The sequence below is a fragment of the Tasmannia lanceolata genome, unplaced genomic scaffold (genome assembly GCF_043159265.1).
Source record: "Tasmannia lanceolata isolate RefF3 unplaced genomic scaffold, GAP_Taslan_0.1 ptg000037l, whole genome shotgun sequence".
Lineage (NCBI taxonomy): Eukaryota > Viridiplantae > Streptophyta > Magnoliopsida > Canellales > Winteraceae > Tasmannia > Tasmannia lanceolata.
Genome location: NW_027518714.1, coordinates 62,507,389 through 62,529,585, shown reverse-complemented (window position 1 = coordinate 62,529,585; position 22,197 = coordinate 62,507,389). Strand labels below are relative to the sequence as shown.

Here is a 22,197-nt window from a genome sequence, read left to right as displayed (position 1 = left end):
TGACGCCAATTCACATTAAAGGAGTGCAAATTATCCTACAGGGGGTGCGAATTTATCATCACAATAAAAGAATAATTAATAATAAAAGAGATAAACACAATATCTATTATAATATAGCAGGATGGGGGTTTCACTGTTCACACTCATGTGGACAGTCCACCCATCCAACGTTCGATCATACGTGGCATTAAATTACGAATAGTCTATTTAGGCTAAAAAAACCCATTTCTAAAGGTTCCTTAAACGTAGGCATTAAAATAGGCAAATTTGATTCCAAAGAGCCTACAAAATACTTCTCTCTATACTTGATTTCAAAAAGCCTACAAACCCTCCTAAGATTTCTCGATGTATAGAATCCAGCCAAAGAAAATCTCTAGCAAATTATTCTCTAATATACTGATATAATTGTTTTCATTGAGGTGATCATGTTTTGACATCAAAATAAAGTTTCCTTCTTAAATTGAGGTATTTTAAACTGAAGGGCGCCCTTGCAGAAATGGGGAGAAAGGGCACCCCATTGGCTGCAAGGGGTGGTGATGCATTTACAATCTAATTTGGCATTTTATTCTTATTACACATTAAATGGAATGCAAAAATAATTAAAAAGGTAGTTGAAATACAACTCAACATTGGTTAGTGTTTTCAATAATTCACCTCAAAAACATAGTTGAAATGTACGTGTCTCTGTTGTTTTATACGTGTCTTTGTTGTTTTTTCTTATATGTGTTTTTGCTGCTTCAATCACTACTAATATAAAATGGAAGAGATGATGCTACTAAGAGACCTACAATATCCATATTTTGTTTGATTGACAATGATTTCTATTTAGAGTTTCTTTTGTTGCTATCCGACCTGCGCATTGCACGGCTTTTCACACCTTTTCTATAATAAAATAGAATGTCGCTTGACACAGTACAAAACTGAGTTCACACTCCCACACTAAGTCTAACCTAATAGTAAATTTAAAAGTGTCCAAAGGAGCAAGCGTGTCGCACGCAACATGACGTGTGTCAGCAATAAATTCAATCATAATTTGTTAGCTCTGGAAATAAACATTTTCCAAGAAGTTTGTTTAGCTCGATTTAAGATATTGAGAATAGTTCTGTTAAAGTACAAAAGATAAATAACGTCTTTCTCCAACAGCTTAAGCTTTTAGAGAAGTTGGTAAGTTAACAAGTTCAAATGAGAAATTAAAAGTAAGATTTAGAGTCAAATGTGTATTATATCAATATACTAATATACTAATTTTAAGTGCTTTGGAAGGGGACTTCGAACAATTTATAAAATTTATGAATTGAGAACTCATACCATCATATTCAATTATTCATCACCTTTTAGCAGATTTTCTGATTTGTTACTTCTGTCTATCCAAACATTTTTTTGGCATAAATAAATTACATTCAAAAGAAACAGCAAACAGCCCATCCAAAAAAATCTTAATTTGCACATAGTACCTATGCATCACCTATTAAAAGTTCTAATACTTTAATCGATTACAGAATCAACCTCTTCATAAGTTCTTCACATATCCTGCCCTTCCCTTTACGTCGCAAGCGGATGTCTTATCAATCCGCGCCCTTCATCCAATTCGAAGTTGGCTTTGGCAAACTGGGGGCTGGTGAAGAAGGGCCTCAAATCATAGATTTCATATTCCTGTGCCTGCGCCAACAGAAAATCAAATGAAATTCTTAACTCACATGATAGCAGCAAGCAAAGCAATCAATTGAGCAACTTCTTGGTCCTCCCTTACCTTGCTTTGAAGCTCCTCTACCTTCACCTCAATATGTGTAAGCCTTGCTGTTGTCCCAGATACAAGTTCTTCAAAGTGCAAGGCATCCTTGATAAGCCCACGCAGGATACCCAGGAGCAACCCATTAAAATCCTTCTTGAAGGTCATGTACCTCATGAAGCTCTGCAACCAGATAACAGATTCTTTTCTAATGTTCTCAGACAAACTCAAATATCAAGCAGTTAAAGTTAAATCTCAGAATTTGAGTCTGCTCCAAAATATCTTATCAGACATAAGCTTTTAAACTCACACCGAACTGGTGAAATTTTAAGCAATTGGAGCGCTGTAATTTTGGAAAGAAAGATAAAGCCAAAAATCACACCGAAATGGATTAACACCGCCTGTGGGATGGATGAAGATGAACTTTGATGGAAGTTCCTTTGGGAATCCTGAGAGAGCTGGCATTGGAGGGGTGATTAGAGATTCTAGAGGGCAGATTAGGATGACCTTCTCAGGTCCGGCTGGTATATGCGATGCAAATGAAGCGGAAGCGAGGGCTCTTTGCTTCGGCCTTCGGTGGTATTCAGAAAACAATTTGGGTCCATTAATAATTGAGGGCCATTCTACGAATGTGGTTGCATGGGCAAAGAATGTATCTCCGGGACCATGGGAACTTCACAGAATTATTGCAGAAATTAGGGACCGGATTCGTATGATTTGCCCCCAAATTTACCATCGAAGAAGGTCGGCAAATAACCTAGCTGATCAATTGGCAAAAGAGGGGGCATTCTTGGAATCGACGGCTATAATCATACCCAACTTTCATTTGGAGGATGTTAATGGGTAGTTTTGGATGTATTATTTTTGTTGTTCTATGCTTCTGATGTAATACTTGATGGTGACAACTTGTCCCTGGCTTGTAATTTTCATCATTAGTAATATATAGTCATCTTTTAAAAAAAAAAGTTTTTAAACTCGAAAAGCCCGCCCCAAGAGGAATGCTAAGGGCAGACAATACAGTAGCAAGGGTCATGTTCATTTAGAAAGGGCGTGTCATAAATCACAAGCAAGTCACTTGTTTTTAGGATGGAAGGTCTTTCTAAACAATTCAAGGAAATTCATCATCTCACACTGCACGACCAACACTCCTTTCTATAACAATTCAAAGAAACGTTATCAGGAGAAGTAATTTGAGGCTTTTTTTTACCTTTTGTAGAGCTTTTTGGACCCCAAACTTCTGTGTTGAGATAAATGAATCGAGGAGGACACGAATTGCCATGTCCACATCTTCCTGAGACACGTTACTCCTAAGATGCATTCTCGCATGTGCTTCTGACATCCTTATCATCGACTCTATGTGCCTTACTGCGATGGGGACTCCTTGACCATGCTGTTAAGGTCGTTCACACACAGCAACAATTAATACATCATAAATAACAATTAAGAGATAAGTCAATAACATTAAGGAGCCGTTTGGATACATGGCTTTAGGATCCTGGATTTCCTCAAAATCCTGGATGGAAGATGAGAGAAGAAGGAGACCGTCTGTCGTTTTCAGATTTCACACCCTTCTTTCCGTCGAGCCAGAGAGCAGGAGATCGTCCCGTTTCCAGGTTTTAGAGATCTCAGGATGGGGTAGAGATTTCTAAAACCTGAATTTCTTACTTAAAATCCAAGAAACACTGCCCGGACAGCATACAGCAGCTTGATTATGAATCCTCTTTTACACTGTTTTCAAGCTAAAACCTGGATTCTAAAATCCACATATCCAAGCAGCCACTTAAAAAAAAGAAAAACATGGAAGGAAATCTCACAGATGATTCTCTCCGTAGTTCAGCATAAACATGTGTGAGTTTATCCAGATCAGCATCATGCAATTTAGGGAAGACCTTCAGCTTGGCATATGTCAAGTATTTTTTGAGCATGTCTTGAGAAAGGATCTGATTTAATACAAATTACTTATAACACATGATGGTGAAGGAAAATCACATTGATTTACAAGAGTTTAGAAATACTAGGAGTTTGAAACCTCAGGATCGACTGGCCTCCCAGAGGCTGGAAAATCATCTTGGGAATTTCTTGTAGAATTATCGTCCAAGTTGGCTCCTTTAGGTTGTGATTTAAAGTGGCTATCAACAACAAAATTTGCGAGCATTTCATCCGTGACAGGGTCAACTACATCCTGGACATGAGCAACATAATGGACCAATCAGAAGTAATTGTCATAAACACAAAATAGATGAAAGAACCGAGAAGATTATAACCTTAATGACACAAAGGACATCAAAACGAGATACAATTGGATCCGTCAGTTCCACATTTTGGGAGAGAGTCTTCGAAGAATCATATCTGAGAACACGACATAGTGAAATTCATAGAACTGAGATCATTGGCAGGCAGCTAAAAAGAAATTTCATATCATATACTTATGTACCTTCCTCCAATTGGATTTGCAGCAGCAATAACAGAACAACGGGCTTGGAGAGAGGTAACAATTCCAGCCTTTGAAATGCTAATGCTCTGTTGCTCCATAGCTTCGTGGATACTCACTCTGTTATCATGGATAAAGATTTATCAGGCTTGGAAAATAGAATGTTTCCCAGAAAGAAAATGAAAATTGAGTGAAAAAAATACATGATTTCTAACCTGTCCTGATCGTTCATCTTGTCAAATTCATCAATTAGGCAGATGCCCCTATCAGCTAGGACAAGGGCCCCACCTTCAAGAGTCCATTCCCTAGTAACAGGATCCTTATGCACTGCTGCTGTGAGGCCAACAGCAGAAGCCCCTTTTCCGGTAGTATAAACAGCCCTATGCCCTGTCTTTTCAACATACCTACAAAGAAAAATATTAAGAATCTAGACTAATGCTTTTATAAGACTAACCAATAAAAACTGTCAAGTGAGGTAAGCCTTACTTGAGGAACTGTGACTTGGCGGTCCCTGGATCCCCAAGGAGGAGAACATTTATGTCTCCTCTCAACCGATGCTTTCCTTTCACATTTTTCTCCTGACCACCAAACATAGCAAGAGCTATCGCAGTTTTGATATCTTCATGACCATAAATTGACGGTGCTATGGACTTGATGATCTGCATGTTAAGTTACAATAGTTTTGATGATGAGATGCAATGAAATTACAACAGAAAAAAATCAAATAAAAGATTATTTTGGATAACAAACCCTTTCACCGATCCTTGGGTCCTTAGCCAACTCCTGAATTTCTTTCTTGTCATCCTCGGTGAGCTTGTATGCAGAAAAAAGGTCATGCTTTTTCGCGACATAGTTTGCTTCAACCACTGTTGCAAAGACTGGAAATCCATTTTTTGTATTCAATGATAGGTCAAAGTTATTTGTATATATTCCTGTCACCTCCTGAAAACGTACATTTGCAAGCAAAAATTAGGGGAACTCAATAGATGGATTAAAAATCAAGTCATGGTTATAAAATATACAATTTCTTCTCCGGGGCGGGCACAATCAATTAGATCATTCAGGAGTATCACTTCCTTGTATCTTGGAAGCCGACCAGCAGGAACGATTCCAGGACTCTCCTGAAGGGTGAGTTTCTGGTAGTTCCTATAGATAGTCTGCAACAAGGAATGGTTAGATAAAACCAAGAGTTACCCAAACCATTAAATTCTCTCATAATATATGGAAAGCTCTGACCAAACACACCTGCTCAATGTTGACGGTGAATGGTCCTTTGGATTGGCATTCAGGACAAGACCCAACTTTGACTTCTGAATAAGAGTTTTGGAAGAACGGCCCAAGAATCATCCCACATTTGTTGCAGTCATACTTCACCTGTTGCAGCTGAGGGAAAACACCAGAGCGTCGAGTCACAACCCCTCCTATACGAATAAGGGTGTTTAGATGAATCTGCCTGCAGTGCACCATAGTGAAAATGAAATAGGAATGAGATTCCATGGAAAGGAATGAAAAGAATCAAATCATATGGAAGAGTAGAAATTATATAGCTCACCTTATGTTTCGAATCTGATCATAAACTGGTAGGTTTGTTATCCGGACATAGATTTTTTGATGAATTTTCTTGTAATTGCTGTGGATACTGAAAACTACATTCTTTGCAACCTCTTCCATGACCTCGAGAACTGATTGGGGAGCATCAGCCAACCATATGGCAATGTTTGGACAAATATGGATGAATTGCTTGTAATCTATCTCCAAGCTACATTTATTAGCTGCAGCAGGTAAATCAATAGAAACCTTTATAAACCGAAGTTGAGAAAGTACAAAAGAAGAAAAACACAAGGGAATGGTAAAAATGCAGAACATTGCAGGAGTGATGTGAGATCCCACATCGGAAAGGGAGGAAAAGTTTTTGGGCTATATGTGAGGATTGTCCCTCTCCCTGCGTAGACGCATTTTCAGCATCTCTAAGGGGTGGGCCCCGAGGAGTGGGTCGGGCACAGATAGTGCTGCTGGGAAACAAAACCGGGGAGGGTTGAGACCCAGAACCGGACAATATTTACACAGTGGGGTCGGGGAGTCAGAAGTGATCGTGAGGAGTCCTCAGCTCATACAGACAATTCAGAGGTATTTTATAGAGCTGGTTTGTGTTTAACATTTCAGAATTAAGAGCATAGAGAAGTCTACTACCTGAGACCATCTCATTTATGAGCCGAACATACTCAAGGTCCTGTTGCTCATTCTTTGGGTTCACATATGTAAGCAAGAACTCCTTAAATTTCTTGGCAATGAACCGGCGGACTTCGTCTCTAGTGACCCACTCCCTCAAAGTTCCTTGGACACGGTACATCTCATATTCACCTTCACCGTCATCATCATCTTGATCCTATCAAATCCATTGCAACTTAGTTAAAAGAAATGTACATGTATACAATGTTAGCCTCAAACAATACAGGTACTATGAGATTAATTTTATCTTGCTAAGAATTTCAAAACCTCATAATCATCAGTCTGATCAGTCATTGGCACATCATCTCTAGAATGTCCTCGCTGCGATCTTCCTGGTGAACTTGGTGTTCCACCATCAGTATCATCGTAGCTTCTAGCTCGTGGTGGTCTGAAATCAGCTCTAGACCTCTTTGAGAGCCTATAATTGATATCATCATCGGTGTCTGCAACCAAAAACATTAGACATCAAAGATTTAATGAAAAAAAAAAAACTATTGCGTCCACAGTTTAGTTACCCATTAATTCATAACCGAAGAAAAGAATTCATCCATTAGCAAATATCAGTAATCATATATTTGATTGGAATAAAAAAAATTATAAAAAGGCTGAACTTATCAGAATGTAAGATTGGAGGGCAAGTCATGAGTTTCCTTCTTAAGTAACAAACTAACAACATAAATATGAAAAAATGAGAACAAGTCTGGAAGGATAATATGCCCACCAAATCAGTCAGATTTCAATAATATACATAATGTTTTATTTATTTATATCATTCCATGACATTACTATGTAGTAATGAACTGTGAAAAGAAACCTGTAGTGATTGGAAAAACAAATATTCAGTTACCTGTAATTTAGTTTCTTCTCCTTAAACTGGTAAGATAAAAAATTGTCTTAAAAACTAAAAATAATCATGGAATCCTGCTAGTCCATCTTTCAGAAAATTGTTTTTTCATGGGACTTAACTATTCCTATGGTTTTAAAAGATATGTATTAACTTTATAGGAGTGTCATAATACAATGAGTGTGATAAGTACAGCAAAAAGCTCTGCCGAATGACAACAACAATGTGCCTCAAGGCTCCAGCAATGAATGTAAAATTTTAGTTGCTCATCTAGAAGTGAAATTTCCCTCTATCTATCGAAAATGATGAAATTACTTGAACCATACTTAGCTTGATCACCAAGTAGGTTTGCAGTACAAAAATTAAGTGTTCAGTTTTCATTGTCAATTAAGCAATATATCTGTGTGTCATACATATATGTGTGTGTGTGTGCGGCGAAACCTTTACAATGAACTGCATACTGACAGTGACAATGCCAATCAAAACGGAATTACATATTTACAAGAAACTGCATACTGATAATGCCAGCAAATGTCCCTACAGTAAATTGGACGACAATGAAACCTTGGCCTATATACCCTAAGAGTACACTGCATAATGACAATGCCAATCAAAGGGTATTTGCATATTTACAATAGCTGCTCTGAAGCTGGTTCACAAATGTCTTTTATGTTCAGCAAGGGCTGTCAATTGGCCCAATTCGGATCAGGTCCACCTATGTCTGTGTCACAATCCATTTGAATCCAACCCCGTTTGGCTACTACTCGGTCGGATACAAGAATCCTACTTTCTATGCGTCTGTGTCATGGTCACATTAAGAATCAAAGTGTCCGTTGGAGTGTCCTGGGTCCTACTATTGTCTTACATCAACTAAGACTGTATAAAGTTGGAATTTTCAACGTTTGTTTTCAGCAGTGATTGAACACTATCACACAGTGGCGAATAGAGACACAGGAGCTCATCCACGAATGACTGGAGAATGGGCTTAAGGGTTCAACAAGGGGGAGGAGACAGAGACAGTGTTTGTTTCATTTAACTCATTCTAATGAATCTTTTAGTTATGTTAAATGTTCTACATCAAAAATCCACCACATGTTTAGCAGTGTCTGGGTCATATCCGATTAAATAAGGGTTGCGTCTATGTCCCACATGAGACGTCCAAACGGATCCACATGATTTGTCGATGCTCTATCCCTTTAGAGTCAAATCTAAAGGATCTGCCGGATGATCTGGGTCCGTTGACAGGCCTAGTTCAGCCTGGAAACAAGAGCTGTCATTCCCCAGATAAAGTTAGTGAAAACATACCCATTACAATCATTTATGGGAATCTATGGAACTTAACTGGTGTTCTGTAGGGTCTAATGGCAATCAGGATCACATTCAATGGTACATGGTTTCGGTTTTGGATAGATAAAGATAGAGATTTCATGGCTGCACAATAAGCGTAAGCCCAAGAAACATCAGTCTAAGATAGAGTTTAACTTTGCCACATAAATTATCAATTGTCAAACACACTGTTTTATAGAAATTATCACTTAAATTATCGACAGGATTAAATGCTGTATAAATATTTTTCTAGAAATAATGGGAGTCTAAAAGATAACTTGTAAGAGCTTTCTTTTTATTTCATAGAACAATGGTCGACTGTTGAGTCAATTCAGATGCCTTTTTACATGAATCACAATATACAAGGTATCTACCATTGTCAAAAATGACTAACCAAGAGATCTCCTGTCCACTTAATTAACCATCTGTCCACCTTTGACTCTTTCAAAGGTATAACTCAAGTAAGCAGTTTTTCCAATGCCCATGAAAGAATGCTTCATACCAAAGCCATTAGAATGGTACTACAACATATGCAAATCCATCCGCAGTCGAGAAACCCCAAATTTCATATAAATTTCATTGTATGCTCCCCCATCAGCAATCATTAACATTCATCCAAAGTCAAAAAAAATTCACAAAGCGGATTGTACACATCATATCAAGGATTATAGGTCATTGAACAAAAAATTCTGAAATTTTCCAACACGCAGTACAAGAAAAGGAATCAGAATCAGATATTAATGTAAAATGGGTAGAGGATTTTCTAGTTCATTAACTCAAAAAACTGCATTTTTCCATCAACAATATAAGAAACAGAACCATTTCCATCCAAGTGGGAAAAGAAAAAGTGAAAAACCAAATCTATTTAATTTTTTCTTTTCCAATTTTCATGATTCCAAATTTCATTACCTTGATCGTGCAATAGCCGTGGGAGCTTTCGATTCGCTCCTCTGGGTCCTTCTTTGCCATCAAGCTCAACTTCGGCCGCCCTTCGATCTTCCATGATCTGATCCAAATCCCTCTCATCCTCCATCGAATCATCCAGACCCACAGATTCATACTGATCATGCTCATCCATCCGACGGTAATCACTGCCCCATGAAAAACAAAAAGTTAAAAAATAGGAGACAAAAAATAAAGCTGTTTGATGAAAAACCCTAACCCTAATACTATTGATATTGGAAAAAATTAAAATAAGGGGAGATTCTAACTCCAAGAAATTGTCATTGTAGAGATCCTCCCCTTCTTCTTCTTCCTCTCCTCCATCATCGGGATCATCGCGGACAATCTCCGGATCGACAGCTGCCTCATCGTCGGAAGAGGAGGAGGAGCCGGAGGTCCGGCTTGTGTTCGGAGGAAGGCGGTCGGTACTGAAACCGGCGGAGGTGGGAGACCCCGGAGTTGATGATGGGTTTTCGGAATCGTCCTGTGTATGGAATATCGGTGCCGGAAATTACAACGGAGAAAAATCGGAAGAGAGAAAAAGGGAAAGGAAAGTAATGAGATGAGTTGGAGAGGGCTTACCATTGGAAAGGAAAATTTAAGAATGGAAGATTTTTTCTTCTTCTTCCTCTCCTCCTGTTTCTATCACTTTGCCTCTATTTTCTTCTCCGGTGAGATTTTTTTCTGGGGTTTTCTTCTTCTATGGTACAAAGTGGGGTGCTTTTTGGCGGGAAGTTTTGGCGCCAAAATGGTGACGTGGCTATGTTGTTGTCGTGTATATCTTGGACACTGCTGAAGAAAAGTGGGACCCATTTGGTGGCCCGTTTAGAGATGTAGGATCCAACTTGGTTGGGTCCTGCTCGATTAGATCTGTTTTTCTTGCTTTCTAGGCCTCTACCCAAATACAGCTGGGATTAGTAACGGTACTCTCTCTCTCCTCTCTCTCTCACAAACTACACACCTCTTACAAGTTACAACACTCTCTCTACACTCTACAGAACTCTTTGGTGGGCCATCCAACTGAATGATTTAGATCTATGAACTAGTAGACCCCACTTTATTTTAAAAGAATAAGGGCCTGTTCAGTTGCGCGGAGGAAACGGAAAAGAAAAGGAAATGACGTGGCAGAAGGAAACGGAAAGGAAAAGAAACTGGTAAGATAGCAGAAGAGTGCACGTTCAGTTGCCAGGAAACGGAAAAGAAACAGTAAAGAAACAACATGAGTGTGCATTCAGTTGGCAGGGAAACGGAAAAGAAACATCACAGAAGTGGTGGAAATATCATTTTCTATTATGAGAAATTATACGGAGTTAATTTGTATTTTTTCAGGTAAACTTACAGATACATTCCACTCCATCCCGCCTTATATTTTACCATGATAACCAACTAGAACCGGAGGTACATTTCCCAGCCTCATTATACCAAAAAAAAGAAAAGAAAAAAGTGAACACAGAATTAGAAACTTCCCCGGATTGTGATCAATAAACAGATGTTAAAAAATATGAGGAAGTTGAGATGATTGTAAGTCCTTGTTAGAAATTGCCAATAAATTCGAGCCTCTAACTTCTTGACTAAAATAAATGAATGTATGTAAACACCCCATTTTGACCGTGCCCTAATCTTTCCGAGTTTGAGCAAAACTCAACCAAATCAATCAATTAGGGTCCCAAACTTCACCCTAAGCTAGGTTAGGGTCCCATCTAGCTCCCCGTAAAATTTCGTCGAAATCCGAGCGCGTTTGCTTAGCGAACGAGTCGAGCAAAGTCATAGTGCAAGTTCGCAAAAGGGGGGTGAATTATCCTGGAGAAGGCCGACCAAGGTCCGAATAGGACGCGAGTCGGGCGTGCGCCCATCAATTTTTTGCGCAAATCCACGCGCCAATCACAACTTGGAGTGCCAATATCAACATTCATTTTCTCTTATAAATAGCCATTTAACCTCATTAAAAGAAAAAAAAAGAGAAGAATTAAAATTTTGCAGAGAGAGAAAAACGAGAGAAAAAAAAATTCCCTAACCCATTTTCCGATCGGAATTATCTCTTCTCCGGCCAAATCCACCCGATTCCGGTCAGTGCTAACCGGATTTCTTCCTTGTTTACACTATTTTCTCCTCATGTTCACCTTGTTCTCTATTGTTCTTCTTAATTCCTCTTTGTAAACCCTAACCTTCTTCGGCCATACTTTTCACCGATTCTCATCTCCGGCAAGCTTGCCTCCTCCGGCCGAACATTTTTATCTTTGATTAGCTCATTTGTTTCTTCTCTTTGTTAGATTTTCTTGTTTTCTGAAACTTCTAAACTTGAAACCCTAGATTCAACTTTTCTAAAGCCCTAAATACTTTAGATCCAAGCTAAGAAACCCTAATTCGAGCTCTACATCTCAGATCTATTTTCTAGTAGTGGCCTAAGCTTCAGCTTTGTAAAGAGCAGAGAGATTTGGATAAATTGATGAGTATTCAGCATGATACTTCTTGAGAAGCTGAAGGAAAAGATTTCTTTCGAGATATATAAGTGATTCTTCGTGAAAAGAGGAGATCCGAGTTTGATTCATAAGAAGAAAGGGGAAGAAGGTTCGGATCAAGGTGGAGGTAAGGTGATAATTTATTTTTGATTTAAAAATCAAATTATAACTTCTAAAGTATTTTATTTAAACCTGTTCATGATTCTACTAGTTATAACTATGATTCATGATTGTGTGAGTGTTGTTTCCAATTGAATAACAAATTCCTTAAATTCATTTGTGATAATTAGTAGGATTTGTCATTTAATTGTGTTAGAAATTTTAAAGAGAAATTACTTTGTTAATCTGAAATTTTGAATTTCACATCACTTAGAAATGGATTGCTCTGTTTCTTAATCTTTTTAGTCACTGGTGATGTTGAAATATTGTCGCTATGATATACGTTTTAGGCCTTCTTAATTCATGCTTCAGTGAAATTACATATGTAAAATTGTAGGACTCTAGAATTTTGTCATCGTTGCAGAAGTTTCGTGGCTTCAGAAATCAGCCTGTTAAATAGTTGTATCATTAGCTGAGAAATTTTTATGTTTATCAGGTTGTATTTTGAAGCCTAAATCTGTAATAAGCATGACTGATTTATATATATATAACTATTACATTGATCTTATGTTTTGAAAGTGTTAATTTTCATAATAATACTACATTTATTCCTAGTGTCTGTCATTTAGTTTTGTTTTTCTTACTCTACAATGGAATACAAATATTAACGTTTGAAGGTTTTGATACTCTGTTTTCCTTGTGTCCAATCCCATTTTAGTTTTTTTTTAAGTTGTTATATATACTCTGGAATAGTGTATTTTCTACCTAAATTCTAATGAATATTATCTCTGAGATGTTTGGGTAATGAGGTTAATATCGGCATAGATATGATGGGATGATAGCATTGTATTCGGGTCCTTAACTTGTGCCATCAGATTATGTGGCTGTTTTAAACGTGAGTGTAATTGAATTTAGTAGTGCTGCTACCTAGCTGTTTTAATGTATGCCTCAAACCCCATTATCAATGCCATCACTCAGGTCAAGTAACCTGAAATCAGTTGGAATGTAACCTGAAATCATCTAGCCCAAAACCTGAAATTAGTTAGCACAAAACCTGAAAACAGTTTGTACATACGCTGAAAACAGTTAGCATATAATCCTGGGGGTAGTTTTCATATAACCTGAGAAGAACTAATGACCGTAATCTCTCTTGTGCTCATCATCTTACCCTATGTTGGAGCAGATTTATACGCACACTGTCTGTATGTCATTAAAATGATCATTTTAAAAAAAAAAAGATTATGATCAAATTCCTTTCAAGTTTTAGTTTCCATTTGAAGGTCTGCCATGTTCAGGTTCATGAGTATTTACAAATTTCCTTGTAGTTTATTATCTTTATTAAAATCTCAATTTTATTTTCTACGCCTGAAATTTAAGATTTTTTTCATTATTTGATTTTAAATTGGGTTTACTAATGGTTATATAAGATAATGATTCCTTGAAAATTATAATAATAGTTTTCTTTCAAATGTAGAAACACACAGGTCAGCTGTTGGGTTTGTCTTTCATTTTTTTTTGAAATGTACTCTCTTGTTACAAATAAAGTGAGTGGATATAAGAATAAGGTTTTATCCATAGGATGATAACCGTACTAATGTGTTATATTATATATTACTTAATGCATGAGATTGTAATTTAGTGAATTCTGGATGCCACGAGATGTTGTTCTTGAAACGGAACCCATTTCTTTATGTGCTATGAGTATATGAAGCAAATGTCTAGTCTTTGTTTTTTATAAGCTGTCACAGTTAATGAGGTCAGGCAAGACAGATGAGATTAATAAGGTAAGATAGTGATTGAACTCTTTTAAGGTGGACTGTATAAGCTTTGATTATTTATTTATTTTACCCTATTTTCTTTTCAAAATAGTTTTTGACATCAATTAAAGTTTCAAGAAATTGATATGCCTTCTTTTATAACTGCTTGTTCATATTAGTATGTATGAGTGAAGTAACGTTGTAGTTTCATTTTACTTTTTGAAATAATTGATGTGAAAGGAAATATATTTGCATATACTGAATATTCGAAGACATTAGTTTGATGTTTCCTATAGAGGTAAATTGTAATAGTTAATTAGACGAATCTGTGATTTGGTTGTTCACCTGTAATTTTTAGGAAGCATTGTCATCTCCCTTTGATTAGATGATCAGTGATATATGGAAAGGCTGAATACATTTTTGGGTTCCTGCGGATAGTAGACTCAGATTTGTTTATCTTTAGTCTAAGTAGCTAATATGAAAGTAAATTATGTATGCATTAGGTTTGTTTTCTTATTTGGTTTTAAATGACAGTAGGAAAAGCATGGTATTTGATTAGCTTTTTCACTCTTAACTTGGAAGGAAGTGTTCAATCTTATTTTATAGATCATAAATCTTGGGCCAGATCATTTATTTCTATTGCAATTTTTCTTTTGTGGATTACTCATATATTTATATTTAGTATTTAGTTTCATATGTTCCAGATTATTGAGTCCAATACTTACATTAAAAATTTGCCTTTTGAGATATTTAAACTAGCATATTTGACATAAGAAATTATATAGAAAGGTTTTGGAGTTTCTAAAACACAACATTCAGATAGTATAATTGATAGGTTATCTTGTAATTATATATATATATATATATTATTTTATTATTATTATAGGGTTTTAGTGCTCTTATCCTCATCTATCATTTTATAGTTTTCAGCTCTCTTATCTATCATTGCAAAGGGCGATGAAGGCGCTAGCCTAAGCCTATTATTAGAGGACTTACATAGTCTGAATAGCGCTCCCCTTTTCATTTTTTAGGCTTATCCAGCCTTTAGTAAGTCTTAGAATTTTCCCTCTCACACCTTAATTGGTAGCCATTTCCATTTTGATATTAACAGCCTTATTTCACCATGACAATAGCAAATATCATTTTTTTAGATTTAGTTATACTTCGCTGCTTACATATATTAAATAAATGCCTCTTTTAATTTATACTTTGTGTAGATTAGAAATATCATTGGAAAAATTTGTATAAAATATTGAGAATTTATTACTTCTCTTTCATACTAAGTTTTGAGTTAGATTCTGAAGATAAATGGATTGTTCAGATGAGATTATCTTAAAGCTTATTATACTCGTTCCTTTTTATTTAAATAAATTGTTTAATAGGAAGAAGGAGATCAGATGACTACTCTATTTGATATTATCGACATGAGTACTGTCTGATTTCATCCCCATATTGGGGTGGTGTTTGTGGTTGGGCATAGAAGTGTTTGATATTGCTTTCTTTTACTTTATTAGGCTATCCAGCGGCTGGTCTGGACTAATTAATGCTGTTTATCATTTTATGATTGCTATAGATTTTTTTTTATTATTGAAAATTCTTCTTTGCTTAGCACTTGATTTATTTTTATAAGAATAGAATGGAATTTGCGATTATCTGGTAGCTTTTTCTTCTCTCTTTGATAGACTAACACAGTCTTATAGATTTCTGTTAATTTTCTTTAGATACTAGAATCCCCTCTCATTGCAAGGGCGATGAAGGTGATAGCCTAAGCCCATCCTAGGAGACTTGCCCAGTCTTGCTAGCATTTTTCTCTATCTCATCTCTGTGCCTAGGAGACTTGCCTAGTCTCGTTAGCATTTTTCTCTATCCTACCTCTGTGTCTAAGAGACTTACCCAGTCTCATTCTCTTACTAAACCTCATCTTTGTGCGTCGTTTGGTTTTGGGAGAACACCCTACTCGGCTCGGCAGCATACCCTTACCCTTATGGGTATTGGGTTGCACATTTGTTGCACCCTAGGGCTAGGTAGCTGTCCGGCCCGGCTGGGTATTTTTTTTCCTTTGCCAAATATGCACAGGGTCTTTTTTTCCTTATTACTTGTGAGCTTTATTTTGGTTTGATAGTCCACTAGCATAGGAATCCGTCCTTAGTCTAGAGAGTCAGTCCTCTTGTTCAGGAATCAAATTCTATCATCATAGGGGTTAGGATTTTATCCAACCTCTCACCAAATCGTGTGTTTTTCTATCCGCTCTTGCAAGGTATAGGATGCTGTCCAACCCTTGCAGAGTTGTTATTCTGTTCATTCCCCCGCAAAGCATAGGATGTTGTCCAACCGTTGCGGGATATCGGGAGTCTGTCCTCCCCTTATGATGATAGGATTCTATCTTCTTGGAAATTCAAAATCCAAAAACATCTAAAATCCAAAAAATCTCAAAAATCTTGAGTCATTAGGAGTAGTTAGGAAAATCTTTTCTGAACTACGTTGGCTTGATCCCTTTCCACGGGGTACGTAGTGCAGCTTGGGATCCACATCCCAAGTCCAGCCAAACCTTTAAAAATAAACTCATTTCAAACCCTCCAAAAAAATGCAAAAAATCTTCAAAACCTTTTCAAAAAGATCTTCCTCTAGAGTTAGGAGTCTGTCCTAGTTGTTTGGGGTGTTTTAGAGTTAAGAATCTGTCTTGATTTGTATTGATATGGTGTGTCCTGTCGTGTGAGTGTCCCTAGAGTTAGGAGGCATCAAGTTGATCGGTTAGACACTTAGTCAAACCGATGGCTAGACTAAGAAGCATATAGTCAGCCCATGGTTTTCTTTATGATGCACAGCCTAGTTATACATAGGATGGAGGGCCCACCTGCATTAGCTTAAGGCTAATCAACTTGCATTAGTTAGGGCATATAGAGAGTCCTAAAATTTACAATTCACTTGAACTTAAGTGATCGTATAAAAAAAGCTTTAAAAATCAGTCGAGTCTAGTGGATCGAGTCTAGGATAGTGGTTCTAGATGGTTAGGCATAGTAGTTTAGAATAGGGCATCGAACTACGTTGACTCCGATTCTTTCCGAGGCCGGGATACGTAGAGCAGCTTGGATGGACGGCCATCTTGGTCCGAGTCAATGCATTAGAGTTTTAGGATTCATTTTATCCAGTTATGTTTAGAATTGATTTATGTTGTATGTTTTTGCTGTGTTTTCTTACTTTCATGTACAGATCCTATACATTTAGCTGTAACATGCATGTGTTTGCACACCAGAACTTAGACACCCATTAGGCATGTCACTTATAACCTAGTTTTGCTTAGGTGACACATCTTTCATTTATTTTGTGTATGTGTTTAATTTTCATCTCTGAGACATGCATGATTAAGTAGACGTCTTCTCAGAGATATATGTTCCCATTTCATATGACTTTCGCTCAAAACTCTTCAAAATCAATAACAAATGGCATAAGAGACCAGGTGCTTGCACTTGGGCGGATGAGGTGCTCTTCAGACCTTCCGAATTCGTAACCAGGCACGGACCCTCTTTTATATCTCTGGTTATCCGTTGCAACAGAGCATAGTATGGGATCCTTGGCCCACTTCCTTGGATGGCGACTCTTCTTTGTTTAAGGTACGCCTCGAATCTGGGCTAGTCCCCGAATCGAGAGGTATCTCCCTTTGTACCGCCACTCATGCTGTGAGGGGCACTTCTTTCGAGAGTTCCTTGGTAGAGCTCTCCATTCACGTGGATGATCCTGAGACTGTTAGCGCGTGGGGCCCGTCCCCGCCGCCTCTCTCGGATCGGGGTCCACAATGTATTATTCTGGTGGTGACTCACAAGTCCTTGTTCAAAGACGTGATGTCTACTGATCTTGTTTGCCAATACTTTTATCCTGCATATGTATCCTAGTGGGTGACAAAAAAACGTATGCCTTAAAACTGTTTGAAAAGAAAAATATGCATTCATTAAAAAACCATTTTTGCGACATATTCTCCACCCAGAATAAATTCTCTTCCTGGTGATGTGCATCATCTACACATCATTAGCTACAACAAACCATTTGCTTTCTTCGAAATTCAGTTAATTCAAAATCCCATTCTGCGATGATCTTTTCGGTGACGGAAAAAGAAAATTAGGAATAGTTTTCATTTACTACTGTTTCTGAATGGAAATTTTATGTGCAGGAATGGATAAAATGGTGGGGCTTACTTTGTTTTGTCCTTTATGGATTGAACATTGGCAGAAACAAGAAAATCCATCCCTTCATCCTTATTATTCTGGTGCAAGAATTGTATATTTAAGCCATATAACATTGTTATCCTCACACTGTTGTCATCGATGATTGGCATACAGATACTATAAACCTCAGATTCAGTAATGAAATTATTCAAATGAGAGTGATACAGAAAATGACGAAGTAAAACCACAGGTTGTGTTTGGTATTTTTTCTTTATAAAGCCAACGGAATGAATGTAATCACAGACAGTAACAGATATCACCCTCCCCTTAAGAAGCAGACTATTGCACAATGAAAAATAGATTATCCAAGCACATGAATTCCTTGTTCCATTTAATAAGCCAGGTGTGGTGTTGGGCATCCAATGCATAAGAAATCTGCATGAAGAAAATCTAAAATGAAGAAGCTTCAACAGGAAGAAAATCAAACATTCGAGATGAAAGATGAAGAATGCGAGAATCTGCATTTTTATCCTTTCTGGCAATGAAATTAGTTTAACATGAAACTGACCTTCCTCAAGCAATGCAAGTACTATCGACAAAGATAGTCCAAAAACAAAACATCTAAAGGACCATCCATTAATCTGAAAAGTGCCATCTTTTTCACATAGAAACATAAAGTACCCATAGTTCATCTCAAATGTAAAAACTGGGCGCATTAACCAGTACAGTGAAGAACAAAGTAGCCATATTTATACACACCAAGTTCATTTCAAAACAAAGTACCCATAGATACAAACGCCAAATTCATGTCAAGTGTAAGAACTGGATACCACTAAACAGTACAGTGAGGAACAAAGTACCCATCGGTATAGATACCAAATTGATTTACAATGTGAGAACTGGATGAACAATACGCCAGGCAGCATTCTTCAGAGATATTTGATTTATATATCCAGATCATAAAAAAAATGTGATTTATATATCCACGTCAATATTAGCAAGCCACCAACACACCAAACATTCATTACATTGGCATATAAATTTGAAAGCCTAAAAACATAAAATGTACAGGTTTGAGGAAATCACAAGCCTAAGTAAACTTCAGAACTACTTTAATGGAAAGTACAAGGGTGCCCGGATGAACAGCTCCTCAGTGTCCCCTTTCAAACCCGATGCAAGTTCTACCAGACCCTCCGTCATAGCCATCTCTCATAGAGATATGAAATGCATAAAGCATACAAGAGTGATGTACGAGCAGTTACATCTACAAGAAGTAGTAGCATTTTTTTCCTCCTGATTCCAGGTTTCCATTTTTGCATTCGTCTCCAATCTTTGCAAGTAAAAAACAAGCTGAAAGTCAAACGCCTACAGAAAAAAACATTCCATTTTTTTAAAACCCGATGCCATAGTTTCACACATTTTACATACCTGAAAGTCAAACGGCTACAGAAAAAAAAAAGTTCCATATAAAACACTATCTCCACAATATTTGATCCTAAGCCCCCTAAGCCTACTAAATAGTCAACTAATACAAAAAAATACTCAAAAAAAGTTAAGAAACGGATTTTAAAAGCAATATAATGGAACCAACAAGAAAGAGGGAAACCCATGGTAACACCCTCTGTGGCACCACCTCTGCCCTTTCATTTCGCAACTCCTCTACCTCCTCAACCCTTTCGCTGCTCCGATACCTGGCTCTCTCCAAATATGCGTCTAGCTGTGACTGAGCCTCCTCCAACGTCCCAAATGAGCGATAGCATGCTCCGCTAAATTTGTCAACTTGCTCATGGCACTCTGGCCAAGTGTAGTAAATCACAGGCCTCCTGCCATGTGGGACATGATCCCGCGAGAGGGGCGTGGGGCGCGAGCCGCCGCGCGCTCTCCTTTGGTCTCTCGTTCCCACGCGATTGGCGTGTGCATTTTAATATTGATTTGAATTCGTCTTTCCTGTGGACTTGGGATCACTAAGGCAATCCGAATTCCACACGAAAGAGACTGACAGAGTCGCCACCTAGATGTGGGATCTAGGACCCATAATTAACCAGAAATCTAGACTCGCTACCTGGTTACGAGAATGGAAGGTATGGGGAGTTATCCACCACATGCACCATTCTTGTCCGATAATCGGTCTTCGATTCCAAAAGCTAACTCTTTTAAATTTATTTTAAATGGCTCATTCAACTCTATGTTAATGTGCGAACTAAGTGACATGCATCCTAGAATCTAATTTCAATGTGAATCCTAGATGTGTATCTTGATTTATTAATTTGTCTGGATTCATTCTAAGTGAAAGTTCTCCTAGAATTCTAATTTCATGGAAAACCCTAACTGATTTGATTAAGTATTTACAAGAAAATTAATATACAAAACACCACAATTTGTTGTGGTGCCGACTCGCGGGTGGTATGCCGTCAGACATCCAAGCTGCCTACGTACCCAAGCCTCACTGGGATCAGAGTCGACGTAGTTCGGTGCACCTAAGCTAAGCTACATATGCCTAACTCAACTAAGACACCGACCTAGACGGGATTGACTGTTTCAACAGTTTTAAGAGAAGTTGTTTAATTCAAGTTGAGGATTTTATTATCTTAGGATTTCATCGAAGATGCTATATGATTCTTATCTAAATGCAAGTTGTCCCTTAGACTAATGCAGGTTAGCCTACATCCTAGTCTACTAGGCATGTCTTAGGGAAAGATGAGGTGACTAGTGTAACTAGACCTATGGTACGGTTGCTATACATAGCAAGCGTCCGTGATGAGGCTGGACTCCTAACTCTAGGACTCCCTAAAACTTAGGACACGACACAACACTAGTGTTCCTAAATTGGGCTCTAATGGTTCTTAGATTGGAAACCATAATCCAATGGTTCCGGAAGACTCGAGACAAATCAATTCAAATTCTTGAAGTTAATTAATTTCAGATTTCATGGATTTTCGATTTATGGACACTTGAGGATTACCAATGGTTCTAGGGTTCACCAATTTCAGCCCAGAATAGCATCCAAGGAAGGGAATCGTGCGTTCTTTCCTTGCGCAATTTAATACTTAGGTTATAACATCTTATTGCCTGGCATATCTCAGGATTTCCGTGGACAGTAACCTCGGAGCCAACAACATGCTATAGCTTAAGTATTCAAATTGTCAAAGATCGGTTGCAATTGGGATACGATTATGGATGCACTGACCATTTTTCCAGGGAATTCTAATGATCCTAAGATTTCTGTTTCAATGGATTAAGGAGTTAATGTGTGACAGAGATTTAAGGTTCTTTAGAAATATTCAGATGATTTTCAATTAATTTCGGATTTTCAATGAATTTTATCAATTTTAAACATATGAGTGATTTTACAAGTGAAATTGTAGCAAACGAATTCGAAATGAGTTGAAATTTCTACAGCAGCAAGATACGATGAAATGTAGCTTACGGGAAGAGTTTTACAGATTTTTACATTAAGCTCATATTTAATTTCGATTTAACAATTGATTGACCAGATTGCACAAATAACACAGAAACCACTAGAAATATGAATCTAAATTCAATGAAATTTCTACAGTAATAAGATATAAGTAAAAATAACATACTGAGAAATTTTCATGAATTTTGGAAACCATTTACTATCAGTTTCAGATTTTTTAATTTTCAGACCAGATTATGAATTAACCCTACATCCCATATGAAAACAGATCCAAATCACTTGAAACTTTTACAGTAACTAGAAATGTGAGATTGAAGACTACTGTAAAAATTTTAAGAATTTTAGTTGTGATCTGATGTCAGTAACAATTCCTCCAAAAGCTGGTAAATTTCAAAGAAAGCATAAAATAATATACCAAACAAATTCTCAAAATTCTCAAAATTTCATGGTAGAATGTACTGGTATCATATTAGTTTCCCACGAAATTTCATTAATTTTGGAATTCATTTAGTATATATTTTATTTTCGAAACACTCATGGAGATCATGATTTTGAGCATACATATTTAATTTTCAACTAAATCCAATTAAATACTAAAAATCATGCAAATATACCAAATAATTCTAGAAAAATCTAAAAATTAAGTACCTACCTGTGATCGAAATCCTCGCCGAATCCGAGAGCCGAAAAATTCGAAAATCGCACCGCCGCTTGATCCGCTTCCGCTTTCTTTCTCTTTTTCTTTGTTTTTATTTTCTTTTATATTTTTTTTTATATGGAACAAGGGAGAGAGATGGGGAGAA

General features: G+C 37.2%; 1 protein-coding gene across 1 annotated transcript; it reads right to left on the bottom strand.

Moving 5' to 3' along the window:
• Positions 1-1,277: 1,277 nt before the first annotated feature.
• On the bottom strand, positions 1,278-10,236 carry MCM2 (minichromosome maintenance (MCM2/3/5) family protein). Its single transcript, XM_077373387.1, has 18 exons — positions 10,084-10,236; positions 9,771-9,985; positions 9,469-9,650; positions 6,657-6,832; positions 6,351-6,546; positions 5,713-5,932; positions 5,406-5,613; positions 5,183-5,317; positions 4,911-5,102; positions 4,647-4,819; positions 4,376-4,564; positions 4,164-4,280; positions 3,994-4,078; positions 3,759-3,911; positions 3,544-3,669; positions 2,937-3,119; positions 1,751-1,912; positions 1,278-1,659 (listed from the first exon to the last, which is right to left on the bottom strand). The coding sequence occupies exons 1-18, from the start codon at positions 10,084-10,086 to the stop codon at positions 1,543-1,545; spliced, it is 2,832 nt and encodes a 943-aa protein (XP_077229502.1). The 5' UTR covers positions 10,087-10,236; the 3' UTR covers positions 1,278-1,542.
• Positions 10,237-22,197: the final 11,961 nt, after the last annotated feature.

Coding starts and splice junctions, on each gene's coding strand:
- MCM2 (XM_077373387.1), bottom strand. Junction 5,103..5,182: donor CCCGCCCCGGAGAAGAAATT/GTATATTTTATA, acceptor GTACGTTTTCAG/GAGGTGACAGGAATATATAC. Junction 4,281..4,375: donor AAGATGAACGATCAGGACAG/GTTAGAAATCAT, acceptor CCATGATAACAG/AGTGAGTATCCACGAAGCTA.